The 19092-nt window shown below is 35.9% G+C and overlaps 1 protein-coding gene across 1 annotated transcript in view; it reads right to left on the reverse strand.

Moving 5' to 3' along the window:
• LAMA2 (laminin subunit alpha 2) overlaps positions 1 to 19092 on the reverse strand; it is a 334274-nt gene that overhangs the window by 63361 nt on the left and 251821 nt on the right. Inside the window, exons 33-39 of the mRNA XM_088162772.1 lie at positions 17612 to 17754; positions 17052 to 17150; positions 12085 to 12196; positions 8608 to 8770; positions 4362 to 4572; positions 2788 to 2904; positions 1495 to 1658 (exon numbers count right to left, since the gene is read on the reverse strand). Of these exons, the coding sequence (XP_088018898.1) occupies positions 1495 to 1658; positions 2788 to 2904; positions 4362 to 4572; positions 8608 to 8770; positions 12085 to 12196; positions 17052 to 17150; positions 17612 to 17754 (1009 nt within the window). The remainder of the gene's footprint in view (positions 1 to 1494; positions 1659 to 2787; positions 2905 to 4361; positions 4573 to 8607; positions 8771 to 12084; positions 12197 to 17051; positions 17151 to 17611; positions 17755 to 19092) is intronic.

The following is a 19092-nucleotide window of genomic DNA, read 5'->3' on the forward strand; positions in this document are numbered from 1 at the left end:
CTTGATTCTGTGGAGTTTACTGTCTTTTTAGAGAAATTGAGGTTGATATCTGGATCAGACATAGGTATACATGGTGCTGTTATAACATTTTAAACACTACCCTAAGCTCCTTAAGGCCAGGCTGTCACCTACATTAAGACAGAAGCACATACAAACACTCATAAAAAGGTCTCTTTTGAAGAGTTAAAAAGTTCTGTCTCAAAGCATGTCTTGCCAACCTTTGATCAGGAGGCACAATTTTCTTTTTTGTCTACCTTTTCTCTCTTTCTTGGTTCCTTCATGACAACCTTCCATGTGTTCGGATGTTTATGCCTGGTTGGGTATGACACTAAAGTCACTCATTTTCAAATTCATTTTTACCCAGGAAATCACAGCTATCATTGCTTTATGCATACCTCAAAACATGTATTACACTGGGTATCTAGACTAGTGTAACTACACTGTAAATGAAGCCAGTAATTTTGCAAGTATCAGAGATAATTTCTGTCTTTTCCTCAAAATTACAGATACTGGTACGAAAAAGCTGTTTTAAGCATTAGTTCACAAAATCTTTGGGAAATTCAAGTCTTCAGGTAGATCTAAAAGATTTAAGCAGGAAAAAAGTAGCATATTGTTGATGTTTAAAAAAATTTTTTTTTAGGCAGTACTTTTATAAAATAATGAAACTATGAGGCTATGCTGGTGACATGTCCAACAGGCAGAATATTCATGAGCCAGAATATTTCTAATTACTATTTATGGCTTGCTTTCTTAGGTGTATAGAATGCAACAAAACAAAACACATCCCTCTCATTTTCCCCCAAAATTCCAAAGAAACCAGTAAACCCTTGTTTTATATTCTTTCCAGGAAATAATTTTCATTATGAGTTATATAGTATCATTCCTCTGAAAGAGCTGTGCTTATAAAAATGAAGGGCATGGCAATTCTCCTATTTAGGAATGTGACAGTGGTAAACAGAAACTGATGCTTCTGTTCTTGAGTTTAAGCATTCTGGTCCAGGACACCTACTTTTTTGGGAGAGTGTTTTGAAACTGGTAGAGGAATTACTGTCCATCACTAAGAGGGACTTCTGACAGTAAACAATTTAGCATCACAATAATATCTCCTACCAAAATGGTCATCTTAAAAAGGAAAATACTACTTGTTTTTAACAAATGCACATGAAAAAACGTGTAGTGAGCTCTTTAAGAAGAATTTCTATTTTTTTCACAACATAGCAGTAAGCATATGATAAGTTAAACTGTTTTATCAGTGCATCCGAGGGCACTGTTTGCTGTCCAGGTAGCCTATAAGAATCACAAGATGTAGGAAACCGTTTACAAGAGAGACATAAATAAATTGACTAACCCAAGCTGTGAACTTGTACACATCACTGGTTATTTGTATACCCCCAGTGACAGATGTGAAAGAAGAAGAATGACCTTCAAGCTCTGTGTAGCAATTTTGTAAACCTACTTCATGATTTTAGCATTACCAGTGAATATCTGCCTTACCCATCCAGCACTGCAGATGATTCATTCAGCTGGCCTGCATGGTTCTCAGCTTGCAATACCTTTTCTGGAAGCATCCTGTCACGAATTTCTTGTGATAAGTCATCTATTTTATCTTTCAGTTGATCAGACATTGGTTGTATCTTACTTGCAACACCTTCTACATACTGAAAATGACAAAAGAAAAGCCTTTAAATTTCTGAAGGCAAGCATTCTGTAGCCTTATCTCTATATAAGGGTGTTTCTTCTTTCCTTGTGGGCAATTATCTCAATTTACCCATGCATTAAAACTTCAGGGAACTAGTATAGAAACAGTAACAGGAATGGAGTGGACAGCAGAGAGGAGATAAACAATATTCCAAGAGCTACTTGTCTCTCTTGAGCTTAGTAGAAGTTTTCTTTTACAATTAAGGAATATACAGCTTAAAAGCTTATAAACCCTAATTTGGATTTGTTTCCTAAATGTAGATGCATGCATAGTTATATGAAATGGTTGCTGTGCTCCACAGTAATAACTAATATGTGGCAGAAGTTTCATGCTTCACGACCCTTTGTATAGCTACAATGTCTTTTTACTTATTAAAACTTCTCAGTAAGAGCTATGCTTTTCTGAAGACTTGCCATTCCTGTTCCAAAAAGCTGTCTCACTGTGCCTCCTTTCCCATTTCTCCAAAAAGCATTTTTCCATTTATTATGGCAAGCTGAAATGAATGCTGGAAATATCTTCAGAACCAATGATACTTCAAGATACCATTTTTTTTTTGTAGCTAAGGCACAGATCTCAAACTGTACTGATAAAACTTTTAAGAAAGAATTTTCAAAAATATTATGCAAAATTAGAGTTCAATCCTCTCCCTGATCTGTCTAGACTTAAAATTGTGTCCACAGGCAACAAATTATTTCTGAAATTTCTTTCTGATATACACAGAGTTTTTGTGCAGATAAATCTGTATCTAGATTACAGAGTTGCAGTGAGACTGTGAATGGGTCTGCTGTATCTGTAATTCTCAAGTACCACAATCAGAATACCATATTTATAAATGGCAGAGTCCCTAAAACAGTATGAGCTAGCTCACATGTAATCCAGCACATCACTTAAAACTCCAAGTTATTAATTTTTATACCTCAGACTAGCTTTTCTGCCATATAGCAATGGGAAAAAAGAATTACTTCAAGTAAAATATTTCAATATTGACAAATGCAACGAAATATTAGGTGCTACTTTAATAATGAATTTTGCTTCCATAATGATGTTTTGTTGTACTAATTCTCAGGTAAGGATGATAAAATACTCACCTCTACCGCTATGCTGATGTCATTTGCAAGTTTATTGGCTTCATTAAGGACATCATTCCCTTCCTGAAGGATCTTTTCAACATCTTGCCTGCCATCTTCTACAGCTTGCTTCCTTTTCTATAGGATGAGTTTCCACAAAGACAAAGATGAGTTGTTTACTAGAACAGTTCAAATGCCAGCACCTCAGTAGAAGACTGCATTTTGTCACCATGCCACAATGCCCCTTCTGCAACTCTCTGAGCTCTCAGAGCTGAGACAGTGACAACAATAAAGCACATGTAAGGTATTTTTCCTTTGTCCTCCTATCCCCAGCTCTGTATTGTTCTCCCATGTGGAAGGGTTTTTGCTGCTCTCTGACAGAGGTAATTGGCTGAAGTACTACTGCAAAATGAACAGAAAGTTATAAATCCTAATCACTACGCAGAAGTGCAAGTTCCTCATTTTGTAAATCACCTCTGACTATGAAGGAGAAAATTATAAAAATATTATGCTGCTTTCCTACTTGCATCCACTGGTACTTCACTAACTGCTGAATGAAAAATAAAAGGTTTGGAGTAACCTACAGATTCCTGTTTTTCAACTAATAAAACTACTGCGTATTGCATGGCAAGGATGGTCTTCTGAATAAAGAATTGGCAATTTCCTGTGCAAGATCCATTGAGTATCACACATTAGTTTGGTAGGAGGCCATAGCATCCATGTGGGCAGGACTGCTGGAATGGAACTCTGCTACAGTGATGCAGAGAATATTTTAAAAACTGAAATAGCAGGTAATTTCTCCAACCTTTATCCATCCACCTTTGGGAAGAAAATGCGCAGAATAGAGATCACCTAAATTCGTCAGATCACTGCATTTCCTTAATTCAATCAAGTGCAGAAATCTCTACTGAGAATGGAGGTTTCAGAACTCTAACCTCAATATTGTACTTGAGGTGAAAGCTCACCGAGATACAGAGCTGAAACATTTATCTTCATTAGGTTGACTCCGCTCTTTATGTCTTGGTTAAATGCTTGTTAATGTACAGTATAATATGCTCTTTAAGTCTCTGCAATTTAAATTAAATCACAAGCAGACCCCTCTTCTATGAGATCAATTATAACAGCTACTAACTACTGAGGATAGAGTTTGATTTATTACTCTGTAATATCCACATACCCCCTCAGTCTTCTTCCCAGGGGTTGGAGAGGGAGATGAAAGTCTAAGTTTTCTAGAAGCAAATGTATGGCAACAAAGATTTTAAGGGAACTCATATTTAAATATTGAGCACATGATTTGAATTTTACATGACTATTTATACTGGCACGAATTTAATTTCCCACAGAATAATAAATCCAGCATACCTTCCGCAAAGCAGATGGTATTATTTCAATAAAGCAGGGGAGTAATTCTACTTTTAAAAGCCAGTGCACTTCCTCATTCCGAGGAACATGTTCCCTCTAAATTACATCAGATATAGTTATATTTTAATCATACTTTTGCTTTGCTTATATTTTTGTTTCAATATTTAATCATGCAAAGGTTCAAGCTTTAATCAGAATCCAAATAATTGAGGCTAAAACTTTTCAGCACTCACCTCCAGCATGGTCATATTTTTTTGGTTGAATGCAGATAAACGATCAGCCTCCCAAATTTTACTTGTAGCTTCTCTTAGTAGATCTTGAGCATCATCAACTTTGCTGTGGTAGTTTGCCAGCTTGTCCCGGACCTCATTTTTGAGATCCTCATTTTTCTCACTGGGCTCACCAAATAATTTCTTCACCTTGTCCAAAAGATCTTCTGCATTCCTGAAATACATTGCCAGCCAGGAAGACACTGAGTTCATTTTCCCTACACCAAATAATCTGAATAGTCTTAAAAATATGAAAAAGACATAGAAAAACTAAGTCTCAAAGAACATTAAATTAAGTCTCAAAGTAATTTTCAAGATGACACATGCTTAATTAAGTGAAAGAACATATGTTTTAAAGCTCTTTCTTAAAAGAGGTTTTAAATTCCACTAAGATCCTATTTATGAAGCAGAATATATTCAAATAAATATTCTCCATTGAAGACTATATATTTTTTTTAAAATGTTTTGGTTAATTTCCATTCTTGAGATCTGACTAGCAAAGTGAGGTTTTCTGAAACATTTCAACTTGCCTAACAGGTTTCCTTCGCTCACATTGATGTGACAAAGTGGTTTCCTACCTTGAACTGAGGAGGAATTGTAGATATGCCCAACTTCAAGCTGTCTTGAAGCAGACAACTGCTTTAGACTAGACAGTCAAAAATTATAAATGTTTTCTGGTGAAATAAAAAAAAACCCACAAACCTGGATCCTTGGATTTATGACTTCCAGTAGTCACAAAATTTTGCTTTTCTAAAATACATTCCAGAATATTTTTAATGGATTTTTCTGACCCCAGTTTCAAGTACTGGAGTACTGTCATCTGCCTGCCTCCAGTCAGTTTCATACAAAGTAACACCACTGTGTTAATCCAATGATCCAGGGCAGAAAAAAACAACAACAAAAAAGAGGCATTTCAGGCATTTCCAAAATGATGTTTTAGAGATAAGAAAAATCCCATGTAAAAAGGAATATGTAGGATAGATAATAACTATGGAAGAAATTTATCATGCTTCCACCTAGGACACATTAAGTTTTTCTTTCTGTTTCATTATGCCAAAGTGTGGACAACAAGAACTGTATTTTCTGAAAAAACAGTATTATTTAGCCTGCCTATAGTCAGTTCCATTAGGAATCTTCTAAAAATAAACATGCAAATAATGCACACTAAAAAGATCTAGGAAAGCAGAAGATATGCTGACACTAGACATAATTTAGATGAAGGCTCTGAAGTGGAGACAAGAGAAGTCAAATTGTTAACTTTGGGATTTTCTGAGATGGATTGGAGGCTTTTCCCCCCGTCAATTCTGCCTTTGGTTTTGATGAAAAAAATTATTCACATTTTGAATTCACAACTTCTGAGGACAAAATATTTAATCAAAAACTAAATCCCAGTATTGACACACTGTGACAGAAGTGTAGAAAGGAATTTAGCATTTCTCTCATACCTCCTGCATTATTCTTCTCTAAGAAGCTCCTGTCTTACACTTCTGGCAAATTTTGACAGCCTTATGACTCTGCAGTACTGGAAGAACAGCTCCAAACAGATGAATTTCCCTTTTATTCCATTGCCTCATAGCACAGTTCAAACTACTTATCCATCCAGTAGTCTACCTCAAAACTCTACCCTGGTTCTCTAAAGATAGCACTTTCATATTGATCTGTTGTGCATTTTCCCTCTGCTCTTTCTAATGAAGTATGAGGCAATCTGTTCCATGTAATCCCTTGCTGTACAATTTCTGTGTGACTGGACTGCACCACATTTCTTGAAATACTCTCTTGTACACTTAAACTGTGCTACTTTCACTGGATACCATCCTAGAAAAAGAATAAAACTATACAAAATGCCTGAAGTTTTAGAAGAAACAATCACAGATCTGACACATGGAATGCTGAATGGTCTGGATGCTCCAAATGAGTGCAAGAGAACAAACACAATTAGAAACTGGTAGCAAAATGATTAAAACCCATCAACTTCATATGAGAGTCTAAATATTTTAGAATTGCCCTATCAGGAAAAGAAATAAGGATTGTAACATCATGAATAGCATGGATAAGGTGATGAACTGTCCATTGTGTCTCCAAAAACAAAAATGGAAATATCAGGAAGCAATGTCAAAACACAGGAGGCATATCTTACAATACTGTAAAACTGAGTTATGCAATTCATTCTCCCAAGAAAGTGGATGATAGAAATCCACAGAGGTTCAGAAGCCATCAGACAAATTTGTGGAAGAAAAAGTCACAAAAAATAAAGCTACTTAGCATACTAAACAGAAAGAAAGAATTCTGGCTCACAGCATCCCTAGATAGCAACCCAGTGGCATCTGTGAAAACATGAAAGACTGTTATAAAATAGTGAAAAATTTACTTCATAAATATGAAAACCATGGCAGTTCAGAATAGCAACTGGTGTATTTCTCTGTATACTCTTTTTAGAGATAAATTATTGACTAATATGCCATTTCAGTACACCAAAGTAATAAGAGCCTGGATTTGAAAAATTTGAAGGAAAATAAGTGAAAAACTCTATATGTAAGAGAAGCTTTGCCATCTATGAAAGAAAGAAGACTTTACTTCATTTGTCTTCTTCATTTAAGTTTTGAGAATTCACTGAAAACAGAGAATCCACTGAATCTTGTCATTCTGTTCTTGGACAAAATTCTGAAAACAGAACGCAATCACTGACAAAAGACATCTCACCAAAGAGTAAGCATGATTAACCACTTCAAAGTGATGATGAGGCTTGTAAAAGCCTTACTTTATTCAAAAGTAAGTATTTCAAATTGATCTGTAGAGAATCCATACATGTGTGGAGCACAGAGATCCACACACACGTACACATACCTCCAGAGTTCTAAGAATTATTAATCTTTCTTCATTCTTCTTCCTTGAAGAGGGAAGAATAGAATGAGAGAAGTTCTTTCCCTCAAAAAAAAATCATACTGCACTTTCTACTCTAGCTATTGTGCTAGAGTAGGAAATTATTTGATCGTAGTCTGACTGTTTCATGTTGGCTGTAGCATTTGAGGACCAATAACACCTTGTTTGAAAGGCCCTTCTCCAACCAGTCCTAAAATTGCAGGCAGCACTTTCAAAGGTTTGGTTAAATTTTTCTCATCCCTACTTTTTCTTGGTTTATTTCTGTGTGTGAGTAGAGAAGGCATTGAAGAGGCTCAGTGGAATCAGATGAAAAAGCAATAAAACATTCCTCACAAATAAGTTTGCAATATATTCTTTCTCAAGAGAACAGAAAGCAAAGCTATCAGAGTTATGAGAAGAAATACTGCACTAGCAGGATTTCCAAAAAATGATCTGATTTATAGAGTCTAAGATAGGCAGTGCAAATTGGAGTCTAAACTGCTCGGAATTCTCAGCTAATTTTGTATTCCATTTACGTCTCCTTACAGTATGCACGCACCTGATAACTGACATTTTCAGGCCTGCATAACTCTATCCTAGACAGTTTTCAGATCCATCACAACTTCAATGGACCATGTCGCTGCTCAGCTGGATTCCCTGCAAGTTGTTTGCACCAGTGAAGAGCTAAGCAAAGTCTAGCTCTAGAAATATACTCATACAGACATAACAAACTACCAGAATTTTAACTTCAAGCCGAGTATTTTTCTAAATCAAGTAAGTTTCCAGCATTTGGCATAATGCTTTATAAACATCTGCCAATGTAATTATATATATACACACATTTATTTACACATAAATAACCAAAGAGCAGGCTTCTGATCTATGCCACAGAGATGGTTATTCTGACCTATACTACTCTAAACACGGCAAAATGCATTCCTTTTAATGTCTACACGTCTACACTATTGAACAAACTTTATAGACAGTTACTATTTTATGAGACCAACTAGTTTTACAGGAAAAAACCCCAAGCTTGCAGACGAAATTTTTAGTACAAAAGACATTCATCAAGTCTGAAGCAGAAGCTAAAAACAAACTGAGAAAAATAAGAATTCAATTAAAAATACTGCTGGTACCTGTGGAGCAGGGAAGTAATTTCTTAGGGATTGCTTTCCACATATGTAAGCATTTCCAAAAATGCCAGTGCTGTATCAACTGATATAAAGTATTAGACTTTGCTTTCTTGCACATTTCTGTAAGCCTCAGCTAGAAAACTTAATTGGCAAACATGACAATCACATTTACAAGAGTCAGACATTGTCACTGGTTGAAGTCTGGGGTCTCTACTCACTTTAACTCATCTCGAGCTATTTTTTCTTGCATACTGAGCTCTCTATTTCTCATCTCCATGATCATTCCTTCAGCCTCACTCTGCAGCTCTGGAAGATTCTTCTCCAAAATCTTTTCTTGAGTTCTGAGTGTCTCATTCAGTTTTATAGCATCTTCATTTGCAGCTGCAGAGCAACAAAATATATTTATGTAAGGAGTTAGTAATTAAAAACAACAGAGAAGCTGTCAACTCTATCAGCAAGTGGAACACAACTTGCACTGGTTATTTCTGCTGTGAAATATAAAGGATGGTTACTCCAATGCTCAGTAACAAATGAGAAAGCAATGTATGTTTCATCAAATCTTTTATTATAGTTCGTTTTTCAACAAAATAATTAAAGAAGTCTTTATATCCAGTATAAGAAATACATTACTCCCCTCCTCCTCCCCTTGAAAGAAAGAACTTGCACTAAACCTTCAAAACAAGCAGAAGATAGTTTGCTATATTGCTTGTAGAATTAAGGAGCAGGCAGTACAAGCAATGAAAATCAGGCTTAAATTATTTTTGGAGAACCTCAAAATATGTAATTTTTAGCATGCAGACTTAATGGTGCTAGGAAGAATAAACAATTGTGAAATTTTAGAAAATGAAACAGAAGCAGAGTTAAAGACACCCACAGATGTCTAAACCCACTCATGTGTTTAGAAGAAGATACCTTGAAATGGAAAAGAAAATATGAAGGTTGGAATATATGCAGGCATACTGTAAATGTGTTTGGAACAACTGAATTATTCTGAACAGATAAGCTGTACACACAGGATCATATTCAAGGATGGACTAAAATCTTTCTGCCATAACACACCACAAGATATTAGAATACCCACTTGCAGAAGCAACTAGGTAATTTATGGCAATCAGTTCCATCTTCAATTATAAAAAGTACTGCTGCCCTTTCATAGAGCTCCCAAGTAACTGATTTCTTCAAAATGGCACCATTCCTGGTCACAGGGGTACTTAAGAGTATTTAAAATTAACTCTATGATTAAAGAAATTAAAATCAGTCTTTCAAACCTCAATAAATCATTATTTCATCTACACATTGCATAGGTTTAGAGCAAATTATGAAGAAAAGTCAAATGTAATGATGTCTCAGATTAGCTGGTGACAACAGAGATTTGTATCTTTAACAACGAGTGGTTTTGTGGGGGGTAGTGAGGACTGGAAAGAAACTACACTTTGCTCAAGTGGATGGTGGATGACTTCTATATGTACTATATTATGTATCATTATTAAGGTACCTCGGGCCAGGAATAGGTCTATATCAATTTAAAAAGAAATTCTATTAAAAAAATAGTGAGTAACTTCCCTGAATATTTACCTTAAAGGAGAAAATGAATACATTAGCTAAGCTTTTCTTAGGTTCGAAAAATTTATCCTTCCCTTCTTAGTTTTATCCTTCTTTTCTCCTAACCACGTTTTGTTTTGTGTCTTGGTAGAATGCAAGTATCAAAGTCCAGCGGTGGAAAAGATTTGAGTCAATGATATAGACAAAAGCTAGGAACTGCAAAGCAGGGAAATTCCGTGGCTAAGAAGGAAAATTAGTTACATCTACTCAGAAATTTGGAAAGTCAATAATCAGCTCAGAAGATGTGGATAAGCAGCCAGAGTATGGTCATTAGAACCAATCACTACAAACTTCTCACTTTTAATGAGGAGTTTTGTCAGTTAGGAAAGAGGTAAGAATGAGAAGAATGTAGATGTGTTATGAATCACCAGAGGCACCCAGCTGTAAAACAATTGGGACATTTTTAGGAAAGCTGACATAGGCAAGCTTTACTCCTCCTGAAGAGCAAGACACTGAAGAAACCTCACTTCATGCTTTGTGGTTCGGAAACATGGATATAATTTTTAGCAGAAGAAGGGAAATTACATGAAGGTGAGTAGGAGATTTGGGAGAACACTTTTTCATGTGATTCAGTCTAGAAAAAAGGGAGCCAAAGTGAAATATGATTCCTTTCTGCAAATATAGCTGGTGGTGGGAGAAGGAGGAGAAGTATAAGGGAAACGAAAAACCATCTATTTGAACTAAAGAACAAGGGTGGCAAGAGAGCACGATGATAAACTAAACATGAATACTTTTTGCTAGAAATGTGAACTATGGTAATTATGAAGAGTATTGAAACTGCTTCCTATCCAGGTTGTGTGTATTTGTAGAAATTACTTTGAAGATGAGTTTTAGAAAGGCTTTGATAGTAGGGGAGTGGATGCCTTAACTCACAAGGTACCTCTCAATCCTGTGCTCTTGTATTTAATGTGTTCTTAAAATGTTAACTTGGCCACTAGGCAAACACATTGATTTTAAAGTTTCTGTCTACTTCTTATTTCACCCCCTCAATGTTTTCTAACACTGTATTTCCTACTGCTAAACATGCTTGAGGAAATTTTTATTTGGTTACAAATACAGGGCATAAACTTTGTAAAGTCAAGGAGTTTGTTTTGCTCATCATGCCAAATTCGTCCTGAAATATGAGGCACACAGCCTTTTGTTTAAAAAAAAATTCTCAAAAAATTGCTCACTTTTTCTTGTTGCTTTTCCCACAATTTTTTCTTGTCAAAGTTACAAATCCTAAGGATATTCTAAATTGCTGTTCAGTTCACTTCCAAAGGACATACAGATATGTGCTACACAAAAGGTAATGTAAAATATATTTTATAGCACTTGGACAAAAATGGAAGCTTTCCCTTTCAATGAAATAGGCCTTCAGAAGCATAGATACTAAAACCAGTACTGCAGTGAGCATTTGGAGGAGAGAAGAACTGAAAAAAACCTGGCTGTATTTACCAATTATTTTTATATTTTTCAGCCATTATCTTATTGAATAACTTTACGAAATATATAGTCTTGCTTCTTAAGGCCATCTAAAATCTATTTTTCTCATAAGTATTTACTGCAGTGTAAGTGCAGTGAATCAGTCAGTGGAAGACAGAGCACTGGCTTTGGCTCCATGCTTAGGTAGGGTTAGGAGTCACTTGCAAATTCCAAGCAGCAGATGCTCATTAACAGCAAGAAGTAAAGGCATTTTTGAAGTAAAGCTGGTGAATTAAGATGAAGTGTTAATGTACCAAGTGCTAAAATGACATAGATTTTTTTTACTAATACATATTTTTAACTGCTTTGAAAATAAACAAAAGCTAAGCCCTGTTTGTCACTTTGTCATAACAGGTCCTGCAAAAATCCTGAAGGAACATGCTCAGTTTTCTTCTAGTCTTTGTTGATAATTACCGATATATTAAATGTTTATATAAACTGTATACACAGATTTGAACAAAAATTTGAAGAGAGTTTACTGCCTTTTCTTCACTCAACATTTTAAGCACATTTTAAGCACGTATTTTTCAGCAAGTAAAATCTTCCTCACTGTCTCTCGGACTCTCTTCCCCTACTATCCTCCAGTTTTCTTGAGAAACAACTCAAGTATTTTAAATTTTTCCCAATACCTTCAGCAGCTTGGAGAATGCCTTTGACAAACTGTCCAAGAGATTTCGCTCTGTCATTAGTCCTCTCGGCATCCTGCCTGGTCTGCTCACCATCTGCTGTCACCTTGGTAGCCTGGTGATAAAAATTCAGGGAAAATATAATTAATGAACAGGACAAGGATGCACTGTGTTATAATCCTACTGGCTGAATCCATGTACAAAACTTTCCTCAGGCCAGAGGCAATCAATGAATTATTGATCAGATGCATGGGAAATGAAATGCTCTGTTCAAGTACACAATTAAATTTTATTACCTTTTCCTTTAAATGGAAATTGGAAGGCTTTATTTTAGGTTCTTAGAAACCCTACTTGTGTGCAGCAGCACATCAATGGAGACAGGATGAAATTATCCACTGAATAATAATATCCTTGCTTAAAGAAATGCTGTTTGGAACCTTTTAATAGATTCTTCAGGGAATACTTCCCATAGTTTCACAATTGTGTACTTTTCGATTGACAAAGTGCAGCAGGCATCATGACCTCTTTGCTTCTTCCCTGGAGGCGTTCTCCAAGAGACAGTTCATTCCAACAAGCAAGAAGAACTTTAAATCAATACATTAATTTGACCAAGAAAGAGAAAGAAAAAATAAAGAGTAGTTTTATGCAGCTCTAATGCCTGAAGTTGTTCACTTATAACATATTGGGGTGCTCAGTAAAGTTTTAGCTTTCTGTTACTAAATGCTTCATAATTGTACTGAATCACAGCAGCAGTAGAAAGAGAGACATCTGCTGCAGACCTGAAAAACATGCCAAGGAAAGGGATCATCTTAGGACATTCTACTTAGCTCTTGAGGCCCCTACTTAAAAAATGGACCCTTTTTTATTAAAAAGAAGCAAAAAATTTCAAGACACAAAGCTTGTTGAGCTGTACTGGAAAGCAAAAAAACCAAAAACAACACACAAATCAAAACCCCCCAAAAAACCCAATAAATAAAACCAATAAAACCCTAGCTTTTTTCTTTAGGGATTACATTCCCAAAAAATCTTGAAATAGGGTATTATGAATTTCTCAGTCTCTGTGAAATGGCTAGAAGGTCAATAATTCAAAACGAGTTTAAGTTTTCACTGACTTGAACTGCATAAATTGTTCCGCCCTTACAAAAAGCCCACACATTTCAGTAATAGTCAGAGAAATAGTAGCACTTTAGCACATTTATTTTTTGCTTGATTAGCTTCTAGATGGCAGCCCTCAAAGTACTTTACATCTGGGTTTCTGAAATGAAATCCCTGGCATTATCACTCCACTTACAATTTTGGGCTACTTCAAAGTAGTTACGCTGAAAGTAATTTACACTGAAAGTAATTTATATGAAAACGGTTCAGGTAAACAGAAATATACAGGAAAAATTAAGAATCCATACTGACTGGGGGGAGTTTGTTCTATTCCATCCCTCTATCACTAAAAGAACATGTCTTCTCACACTTACACAGCTTTAATCATACTATTGGTTACTTCCTCTAAAATTCACAAGCCCTTTTTACCTGCCTGGATACAGAACTAAATTATTGTTACAGTCAGCTGTAAGAGGCAATTGGGATAGAAAAAAGGCAAAAATTCCAAATGGTCTTGATAGACCACTGCTCTAACCCTGCTTGGCATTTCTGATGTCATTTAATTATTCATGTTATTGCGAATAGCTTATTATTTATTGTCAAACCCTCCAGCCTTTTATTATTTGAGTTTTAGTTGTTTGGAATATTCACAATCAGTTTAATTATACTCTATAATATCTCTAGTCCTTTGCTACAAATGGTGTTTTGTAACTTACATATTCCTTTCTTAGTTTTGACTACTTTTTCCACATTCGTGCTAATTCAAGTTAGCCACTTTAACCTCTCTATTTATGACTGAATAGCACGTACCACATTTTTGTGAAAATTAATCTGTCATTGAACAATTTTCATTTCCTTTCTGTGACAGCTCTCTTTAGTACTTAAATCCCATTCAGGTCCACTGAAGGCCTTCTGTATTTTGACAGAATTTCCTTTTCTGAAAAAAAGGCTTTTGCTTAATTATCTGGTCTAGCTTTAATTCCATATATCCTATTAAATGGTGAACATCCTTCATACTGCACCTGGCCATTCCATGGCTAATTAAATGTTTTCATTTCTTAATAAGGTCCTAGTAGTTTTCTACATATCCAATCTACTACAGCTCACCATTTCTGTAAAGTCAGTTTTCAGCATCTTCTAAGAGTTTGAACAGGCCCAACAAACTTGCTGTGGGAGCAATAAGGGTCAAGCAGACTGGACACAGAGCAAGGGTTTGGAATGAGTCTTCAAGAAGTTATTTGGACACAAATAAAACCTTTTGGCATAAAGGAGATCCCTACCACAGAAATCAGTAAAGAAAGTATTTGAGATCAGTGAACATGCTTTGGTGATGTCCACAGATTATACTTGGTGATGGAGGTTCCATGAAAGGCTTTGTTCCAGTCTGGAGTAGCCACTTAGCAATTTAAACTATAAGCAAGTATTAGCAACTATGCACACGTTGTTTTTTTTTTTGTTTTGGTTTTGTTTTTGTGTTTATTTAGTCTGAGGACTTAATCAAGCCTTAAAGAACTCCTCTAGATAGCATCTGGAGGGTGTCCTATAGGAATTTCTCCAGCTAGTGAGCTGCAGACCACAGAAGGAGGTGTAAATACAGACTTTGCTGTACAGATGGAAGTTCTTGGCTTCCTTTCCAAATGTTCCCAGCTATTGCAAACTAAGTTGCCTCTGCTACTACTTCCAGAAATTTTTGAGTTAGAGAAATTCAGTACTTTGAGAGAAAGGTAAAAGTTTACAAAGACAAAAGAAGCATCTAAATTGAGTGATTCTGATCCACCTTTCTTGAATGCTCTGAAAGTACCTAATTAGAAGGGAAGTGGGGATTCTGACAAAATGCAGTGAACTGAAAGGAACTGAAGATATCAGGCTTTACTGTGGTGGTTGGTGTGGGAATGTGCATGCAAATGTGAACATAATTAGTGCAAGAAAGACATGAGGATCTTCTATATGGAAAAGTAAATGAAGCACAGAAGAAGGGAAGGGAAGGGAAGGGAAGGGAAGGGAAGGGAAGGGAAGGGAAGGGAAGGGAAGGGAAGGGAAGGGAAGGGAAGGGAAGGGAAGGGAAGGGAAGGGAAGGGAAGGGAAGGGAAGGGAAGGGAAGGGAAGGGAAGGGAAGGGAAGGGAAGGGAAGGGAAGGGAAGGGAAGGGAAGGGAAGGAAATGCTGCACTGAACTAAGAGATCATTGGTTGAAAATAAACCACAGGGAAGCAAAATCCCCAAAAGCTTTGTAGAGACTAAATACTATTGTCTTCTATATTTTATCTTAAAATTATTAGATTTTTTCCCATGGAAATAGACCCCTCACCAGTCCCCACCAGCTTTTATCTTCATCAGGACTGGTTTCACTTTGACAGTATAGTAAGCCTGCAAATCAGATACAGGGAAAATCTTTGGTATCTGTGGTGGTACTACACACTCCAAGTGCCAGCCATTATGTAGTTATCAGCTGTATCTTCATTTGGAAATGAGCCTTGAACACACTACATCAGGACTCATTATTGTTTGGAGCGTTTTTTTATTTTCAAATACAGAAGGAGAAATGTAGGACCTGCTACCAGTTGCCAGTCCCTACACAAAAAAAAACCCCAAAAACCAATAACAAAACACCACCCCAAACCACTCCAAACAACTCTGCAATTCTGTAAGGATAACTGGAAATCATAAGGCTACCTAGTCATCACAATGATGAAAAACTGCAAAAAGGGAGTGGTGATAATGTGGCCACCACAATAACTCCCTTAAGATCACACTTTTGATATGTTTTTCCTTCCAAGAGTTGTTTACAGAAGGTCAGAATTGCATTATATTAGTTCATCTCTATGGGGGAAATCAGAAAAGGATTAATATCCTTTAGATATTAAAGAGCAACTTTACAAGAGGTTAAAAATTGTCTTAGCCTAAGATTTAGAAATAATAATAGAAGAAATAAAAAAGCTTCCCTGCTTGTAGAGCTGAGATGGGTTAAAATCCAGCTAGACTTAAAACTACTGCAGCTGCTTCTTGCAGAAAAAGAAAAGATCAAACAGAAGTGGAAAAGGAAGTTTTCTCATGATGTCAGTATGTATAGATAGGTACTGGTGTATGCATGCACCTGTGGGTGTCTATATATTGCAAACACACTTCAGATGCTTTCTTACCCACTACCTATTTCAAAATTGAATAAAAATCACACTAAGAAAACAGTTTATCTGAGAATTTTAGTTCCTTAAGCCATGTACAATTTAGAGACATGATGCTAAAACTGCCTGGAGTTGATGTGATTCTCTGAGGTGTATATTGATCAGTACAGTACTCAACATCTTTCTTACTTGGCTCTTTCAACTCACAAGCATGACTTTTGGTAGTTCTTCAATTCAATGTACTTTAGACAGCTTTATTTATACTGAGGCTGGTTCGTTTCCCTATTGTTTCTCCACTAGGTGGCACAATTTATATTATTTTCTTATTGTCTCTAATGACAAAAATGAGGTCTATTTTGAAATAACTATTTTGTAATAAAAAGAGTAAATAGCACATCTATTGAAATCCAGAAGATGCTAACTATGCTCATAAATGGAATCTAGAAGACACACATTTAACTAAACTCACACACCTCTTTAGTGTCTCATCTTTTCCAGAAAAGATCATTCTTGGGTGATCTGTATAGACATGAAAAAGCTTTCTTACCTCACTAGGAAGTTTTGCAGAAAATATGTGACACTATATTGGCCCACAAAAAGAGATTTTTAGAGGACTTGCTGCCATTTTAGACACTGAGACTGAGAAGCATCTTATAATTCATCTATTCATTCATGTTTAATGCATATTCAAGAAGATTTCTGCCATTATGCAGCCTCAACCAATCCCAAAGACCTCAATGTGATCACAGACATACTCTTGTCAGTAGTTCATCCATTTCTGTCACCAAGGTATCCAGATTTTCTCGCGCTAGCTGAAGAAATCTCTCTGGTGCTCTCTGAGGTGAAAGGAGATGCTGTTGGGAAAGAGATGGAAGAGTGAAAAATCTGTATGTAATGGATGTCAGCACTTCCAAATATTGAAGAGAAGAAGCATCAAACATTTTACTACAATATGCAATCCCTTTTGTCATTGACTCCTGTCACATTCATCCAACAAGCTTTTTTCAGGAATCTTGCATAACCACTTCATAGACCATCAGCATGAAAACTATTTTATTTGTATGCAACATCGCTTTTCTATGCCTGAAGTAGAACTCCTTGCACATATGTTCAGAAATCACTGTTGCAAGATTTATTTATTGAAGTAAATAAAAGTAAATAACTCTAATACTTATTTATCAACCAAAGCAAGCCTGAAATAATTAAATCTTGAATTTTTCTTCCCTGAACCTACTCATAACTGTATGGTTGAACAGATTCAAGTATAGCTGTACTGAGGGTCTGTTATTTATATATGGGAATATTGCCAACATACCTTTAATTCCTGTGTCGTGTTCTCAAAGCCATGTAACATTCTGTACGGAGCAGGCAGTGGACCACTGAGGTTAACACTCAGGATCATCTGGTTTAGCCGATCCAGGTCATTGAGAAGGAGTCCTGTGCATTCATCATCACAAGCTAGGGGAGGAACAACAAAGCTCATTTCTTCCTGCTAAACATTTAAGACATTTGATTTAGATATTGTACGGCACACGTGCAATTCTATGGGAGGTAACTCTAATTTCATACATATTAGCCCAAATGAGTAGTGTGAGAAAAAAATGGAAACAACAACTAGGGAATAGGAAAGATATTACTGCTTAGGACTTAGTAATGGACAGTTTAATATAAAACACAAAGATCAAAATTGATAGGCTTACCTCACAAAAAGAGGAAATAATAAATTTTGTTCACTGTGGACTAGCCAAGATAAAAGATTAAATTATAGAGGTAATTTGGATGAAGTTTGAGAGAAAGCAGACGGGCAATTTGGAAAATCTAAGGAGCTCTGAAAGAAACATAGTATGCTTATGGATTTAAATGCAAGAAAAAAAACCTAAAAAATTCTCCATGTAACAGCATGGCGAAGCATACTAAACCTGTAATGCAGACAGCTGAAAGCATCCAGGTAAAAATATTGATAGTTTTCTTCTAAAAAAATGCTTTTTCCTATCTCTTTTCACTAACCAGCTTATAAGCTTTTCATGCATGATTCTTTTGTTGCAAATATCCCTCAGGATGAAAAATATTGTTGTGTGCTGCATATATCAAAAGAAGTTTTCATTTCCCCCTCCCCCCTTGCTTTTGATTAACTATCACAAGACATTCTCATCTTGTATCATTTATGCAGCAGACAGGAGAATTCTTCATTCTTTAGAACAGAGTTGTGGGAATACCTTTCTGTTTCTCTGCATAAAGAACTGGCAAACCCAAACATCTCAGGAGATGAAGCAAACTGTGAAACAATGAACTGACTGGTGATGTTAAGAGACATGGAGAGCTGTACCTAAAGTTTTACAAGTGTGTAATTATTTATTTCAGCAAAGCTAGGCAGTTTAATCGCTAAAAGAACCCCACTAAGCAAAGTGTATGTTATTGTAGAAAAGAGAAGTAATTTTCAAAAGAGAATTACTTCTTTTTTCCTGAAATATATTCTTCATGTAGATTAAATCTTTTCTGTTCATTAAAGTTTTCACAGTTACCTAAATATGGTTTTTATTCTGTTGACTGCTCAATATAGCAAAGACAAAGAGTAGAGTCAAATACAGAGGAAAAAGTAAACTATTTCAATATACCATGAGACACAAGTGGTGATTGAAAAGCAGACAACGCAGATGATGGATGAGCATAGTAAGAAGTGGGTGCAGAAAGGTAGATACTACTGTTATTTTAAGACCTTCTTTTTGCATTTTCATTGCTTCTATTTGCAGACTTGTTCCTCCTATTTCACAGTATTTTGTTACATAAACTGAACTG

The sequence above is a fragment of the Sturnus vulgaris genome, chromosome 3 (assembly GCF_052056855.1).
Source record: "Sturnus vulgaris isolate bStuVul1 chromosome 3, bStuVul1.hap1, whole genome shotgun sequence".
NCBI lineage: Eukaryota > Metazoa > Chordata > Aves > Passeriformes > Sturnidae > Sturnus > Sturnus vulgaris.